Consider the following 5,988-nt stretch of genomic DNA (forward strand, 5'->3'; position numbering starts at 1 on the left):
AATCCTCCTCCAAAAGGGATTTCCTTATGAAATCAGACCCGAGTCTAGTGTGTTGGGTGTCCTTCACTGTCCTTGAAATGACCTCCAGGCCAGGCTCTGCCCACACTGGACCCCAGCCCTCCACTACTGAGCGGGCTGAAGCCAGTTCACTCTCTTGGCCGTGGAGGGAAACCAGACCCTTTACTACCTCCCTCTCCCTTTCTCTATCTGTCCACCTAACCCTCAGCTCTCAGCTCGTGGGTGCCCTCTGCTGCCTGGCCCCCTCACAGGCAGGGGAGACAGCAGGAGGCTTCCCATTATAAGTGGTGCTGATGAGGCTCCAAGGAGAGGGCATATGTGGAAGAATTCTTTTATGAAAATAAGTTTATTTCTGTGCTTATTCTAAAGCAAACATGGTCACAGTAAGAAATGTGGCAAGTACAGAAAAATAATAAAGAAGAAATGAAAGTCACTGGTTAATTCAACCACCCAGAGGGACCCTGACGAAGCTGTTACTACCACCCGGACTGGCGGGTGGGCAGGAGACCCAGGTGCACAGAGCACGTGACCCAGGACAGTAAAGGCATTCGGCGTCCCGGTCAGACGTCTGCTTTATTCAGACCCAGGTGACCAGAGAGCCAAGCGTCTCTCTGCCTCACCCTCCCAAGAACCTGCTCCTACAGACAGAACATCAGAGCTCGTCCTTTATGTCAAAATGGGGCTGGTCTTCGGGCTTGAAGTCCAGGTTGGGGCTGCCGTCCTCGTTGAGGATTCTTCGGGCCGTGTAGCCGACGATGGGATATTTGGCTTTGTACACTTTGGTGAAGACGTCATCCAGGGCTTTCAGCTCCTCGGCCGTGAGGCCCGTCTTGAGGAGAAAAACCCAAGAAACGGGTGGGGGATGGAAATGAGGGAATCATGCTTGGCAGCGGGCTCTTCCCCATTCTCACTCTACTCTCTCCACACCCTCATGCAAGAGAAAAAACACCTCTAACAAAACAAATGGACAACGGGCTTGGTAAGAGACACCCCTGTGGGGTGGGGAGTTATGCGGGGTGGGGGTGGGGGTGGGGGCGGGGGGGCACAATGGCTTCATTGTGTTGTGCTGTTCAACTGATGTAGGAATTCAGGACCCCAGAGGACACCCAGCCTGGGACAGGACGGGGTGCATTGGTTCATTCCACGGCTCCCTACGTCCTCCCATCATAGATTTATACACCCTCCTAAGTTCTTAATTTGTTTCTGTAATGTGGCAGTTTTAAGAGTTTGGCTCATCAGAGCACAGCTGGGTGAAGGCCAGCCTTTCTGTTGGGATTACACAGGCACTGAGGTGGTTTTAGTTCATGCTTCCTTCTCCTTCACAGAAATGTGAGCGTGGGGGGAGACTCAGCTTCTCAACCTCCTCCCCCCCCCCCCACCCCGTTCATCCCCTGAGCTACCGAGGGTGGCCTGGGGAGTGGGTCGCAGAGACTAACAGCGGATCCGTAAGAGGCGGGGGTGGCAGTGCAGACTGTCAGGGCTGGGGCTGCCAACTCCAGCTGGAGCCAAACTGTGACGCTTCCTGAACGTGATCACGAGTTCACGAGTTTGGACTTGACCCTGGGGAGCCACGGAAGGTTTCTGACCAGGAGTGGCACCGTAGGATATTTACTTCAAGAAAACAGTTGGCCGCCACACCAAGTGGACTGGAATGCAGCCTAGTTAGGAAGCTTTGCTATTGTAAAAAGAAAAAAAAAATGAAAGAAAAGAAAAGAAAAGAAAGAAAAGCAGGCCATGGCCAAGGGGGTGGAACATTAGACAAAGACTCAGAATCTGGCTCACGGTGTCATGGGTGAGGTCTGCAGGATCCAGGGACATCTTGGCTACTCCTCTGGTGGAGTCCTTCCCGGCCAAGGCATTGTAGGGGGCTCCTCGTCCATAAAACTCTGAAGTGGGGAGGAAGGAGCGGGATGTGAGTGTGGATGTGCACGCAGGGCAGCCAGGAGGCTGCACGTGGCAGTGTCCGGAGGGGCAGGGGGTCTGAGATCCAACCCGATCCTAAGAAAAGCTCCAGGCCCGAGGGGAGGGAAGGCAGTAACCCCCAGCCATCAGTTTGGATTCGAGTAATTCAGAATATGGAATGAGTTGCACATTGCTGGGCTGAGATACAAAAATAATCTCTTAAAAATATTTAAAATCCAGCCGAAACCGGTTTGGCTCAGTGGATGGAGCGTCGGCCTGCGGACTGGAGGGTCCCGGGTTCGATTCCGGTCAAGGGCACGTGCCTTGGTTGCGGGCGCATCCCCAGTGGGAGATGTGCAGGAGGCAGCTGGTCGATGTTTCTCTCTCATCGATGTTTCTAACTCTCTATCCCTCTCCCTTTCTCTCTGTAAAAAATCAATAAAATATATTTAAAAAAAAATATTTAAAATCCAAGCAAGGAAAATGTTCAGTTTTCTTAAAAGTTGGGAGAACCACCCGGCTGGCTGCTCAGTGGTCAGAGCGTCATCCCACAAACCAAAGGGTCTCAGGTTTGACTCCTGGTCAAATCAATGTTTCTCTCCTCCCCCGCTCCCCCGGCCCCCCACCTCCCATTCACTCTCTAAAAAATTAATGGAAAAATATCCTTGGGTGAGGATTTTTAAAAAGTTGGTAGAATCTAAGTTTATTTCCATTCAACATCCTTTGTTTGGTATCAGACAATAAACCATGACAAAACTACTTCCATAGCATTTGTAGTTACCAGTTGGGAAACCATGAAATGGCATTAAAATGTTCTATGATCCCAACTCTTTGCAACATTTTTCCTCTCACTGCTTCAACTAGGGTAAATCATCAAATATGGATTTGATTCCATAGGAATGGGAGCCAGGGAAGGCTCTGAGCAGGAGATGGACATTATTAGGAAACATCTGCCCAACACTGACAAAGATTGTTCCCTCCATCTGGGGACAAAGGACTTGCCCCGAGTTCCCTCCCTCTCCTCACCCCTCCAGGGCCCATCCTGCCGAGCGCCCCAGAAATAAGGACTCGGAAAGCCAAGCCACTTACCCTTCCCAGAAGTGACATCAAACACCACGCCCTTCACCGCCATGTAGATGGGCTGATCTTCCTAGAAAGCAGGAGAGAAGCTGTGAGGAGGAGGCGAAGAGCCCAGCGTTTCCAGCTTAAGTTAGTAACATCTCTTCCCTCCTGGGCTGAGCAGAGAGGAGAGGAGCTGGTAGAGTCGCAAAGCAGCTTCCGTAAGGCGTCCTCAGCAAGCTCACCCCTACCCGCACAATGGTTGTGCCCACTCACAAGAACTTGGAAGAGTTAGGAATATCACGACAAGCCCATGGCTATACCATTCTTTTTTTTTTTTTTTTATCAGGAACTGAAGCAACTCTTTGTAGTCAAAAATTCAAAAGAATATTAAATGACGAATTATTTAAATCATTCCAAATTTTCTTTCATCTTTGTGAAAGAAAATGAAAATGTACATACATGGACATAATTAGTGTAAATTATCTATTTTATGTATTGCTTTTTAAAAATATATTTTATTGATTTCAGAGAGGAAGGGAGAGGGAAAGAGATAGAAAGATCAATGATCAGAGAGAATCATGGATCGGCTGCCTCCTGCACGCCCCACACTGAGGATCGAGCCCACAACCTGGGCATATGCCCAGACTGAGAATCAAACCATGACCTTTTGGTTCATAGGTCAATGCTGAGCCACAATGGCTGGGCATGTTTTGCTGCTTATAGGTGACGTTACTTCATATAAACATTTGCATGTATTGAAATAACCAAAATGGCTGCCCCTTAAACAGCTATATTTTGTATTAGTGATACTGTGTACCTGTTTGTTTAGCTATTCTTCTACTTTGGGTATTTGGGTGGTTTCCAATTTCTTAGAACTATCAACAGCAGAATTATGAATATCTTTCTACGAGTTACTTTCTAATTTGGTGAATTATTTCCTTGAGGCCTGTTTCAATATGTGGAATTCTTGGGCCAAAGAATATGAACAACATAATCGTCTTTTATATTTTATCAGTTTGTCCTTCAAAACACAGTTTACCAGCTAGGAAAATACAAGTAATGCTGTTTCCCCACAGTTCTGAGAAATTCTATACTTTATTTTTTGTTGTATTCCTGGGTATACAATGTTACCTTAATTTCCTCCCAAAGGAGGATAACACAAGAGCAGATGGTGCGATTTTCTAGCCTCCATGCAGTCGGGTCAGGTTGGGGTGACTGGCAGTTCTCGGACACCCAGGACCTGGTCTTTCCTTTGTCTGAGCCCCGTCCAGGGACAGGGACAACAGCCAGGTGGCTCACAGGCCAGGGTGAGGGTGGGAGTCACAGCTGGGTGTACAAGAATTTCAAAATGTCCCAAAACATGCTGCTTGGCGTTCTCTGGGGTTCTTGCCTTCATGGAGCTTGAGGTCAAGTGTTTTCATGACCACAGGTAACAGACAGAGAAAAGCACTTCGCACATCACCATCTCATTTAACTCTCACTCCCCAAAAATCTATATAGAGTGGGAACTCTACATATATAAAATACATAAATATATTTTATTGATTTTTAGAGAGGAAGAGAGAGAGGGATAAACATCAAGGATGAGAGAGAATCATTGATTGGCAGCCTCTTGCATGCCCCCTTCTGGGGATCAAGCTAGCAACCCCCGCATGTGCCCTGACCAGAAAAACAACTGTGACCTCCTGGTTCACAGGTGGATGTTCAACCACTGAGGCACACCAGCCAGGCTAGAGTAGGAACTCTTATTCTAGCCATTATGATGGTCATTCAACCAAACACTTAGGGAGGTGTTGCTGTGAAGGTATTTTGTAGATGTGATTAACACCAACAGTCGGTTGATTTTATGTAAAGGAGATTGTCCTCGATAATCTGGGGGCACTGATTACATCAGTTGAAAGGCCTTAAGGATTGAGTTGAGATTTTCCTAAGGAAGAAGAGAGCCCACAGTGGTCTGTGCGGCATCAGCTCCAGCCCAGGCTCCCGGCCTCCTTCCTGCAGCCTGTCCTACAGATGTTAGACTTGCCTAGCCAGCCCCCATGAGCACATAGACCAATTTCAACCGCCCCTCCTCCCTTCCTCTGCCTGCAAACATCCAATGGGCCCCCTACCCAAAATATTCTTTGCTTACCCTGCTTCCAGCTCAAGCTTCCCTCTCTCCTTCCCTCAGTTAAGTATGAACCAATTACATCAGCTTAAAAAACCAAAGATTTTTTCCCCTCTGACCCCATCCTGCAGCCCCTGGTAGTGCTGCTGCTCGTACCCCCCACACGGAACTCTCTCTCCTTGGGTTCTGCGCTGGGGCCCCTCCAGATCTCGCCCAAGTCTGGAGGTTCACTAGTAGGACTGGACTCAGCATAAGGTTGTACTCGGAGTAGGGTTACAGCGATGTGGTAAGGACCCACCGCCTAGCACAAGAGAAAAGGACATGGGGTCTAGAGCAGCGGTTTTCAGCCTCAAGGGCACAGGCGCCAGGAGCAGGTGAGGGGTCAGCTGCAGAGGAGGCCTGGGACACAGGGGCAGGAAAACGAAGTGCAGGGAAAGCCTGGATCACCGCTGGGCGAGCCCCAATTCCCGCCGGACCCAGGAGCAGGCTCAGCTCCCTCCCTCCCTGTCACTCCCCCTAAAGAGTAGGCAGAAGTGTCTGCCCCCCAACATTCTGAGGCTCCTTACAGACCACCAGCCAAAGTGCGTCTCGAGGAGGCAGCTCGAGGGAAGAAAGAGGACAGCGTGGGTGGGGTCTTCTCGGTTAGTGAGGTGGGAAAGCTGGGCGCCTCGTTTGCTGAGGACTCCCCCTTATCCCTGGGCGGCCATGGGGCCTGGAGAGAGGAGGCCGGGCAGGTCAGGCGCCCAGCTCCAAACCCGGGCTCCGGGAGGGGGCGCCCGCCGCGGCCCAGGCCTCCCCGACGGAGTGGGCGGGCTCCGGGTCCCGGGCCCCCGCGCCTCGGCCCGAGCTCCCCGCGTACCTCCTCCCCGCCGTAGTGGGCCAGCTCCTCCTCCGTGAAG

At 50.4% G+C, this 5,988-nt stretch overlaps 1 protein-coding gene across 1 annotated transcript; it reads right to left on the reverse strand.

Annotated features, from left to right (window-relative positions):
* Positions 1-345: 345 nt before the first annotated feature.
* Positions 346-5,982, reverse strand: NENF (neudesin neurotrophic factor). Its single transcript, XM_006089935.2, has 4 exons — positions 5,949-5,982; positions 3,010-3,070; positions 1,801-1,904; positions 346-847 (listed from the first exon to the last, which is right to left on the reverse strand). The coding sequence occupies exons 2-4, from the start codon at positions 3,050-3,052 to the stop codon at positions 671-673; spliced, it is 324 nt and encodes a 107-aa protein (XP_006089997.2). The 5' UTR covers positions 3,053-3,070; positions 5,949-5,982; the 3' UTR covers positions 346-670.
* Between the last annotated feature and the right edge of the window lie 6 nt (positions 5,983-5,988).

The sequence above is a fragment of the Myotis lucifugus genome, unplaced genomic scaffold, assembly GCF_000147115.1.
Source record: "Myotis lucifugus unplaced genomic scaffold, Myoluc2.0 scaffold_65, whole genome shotgun sequence".
Classification (NCBI taxonomy): Eukaryota; Metazoa; Chordata; class Mammalia; order Chiroptera; family Vespertilionidae; genus Myotis; species Myotis lucifugus.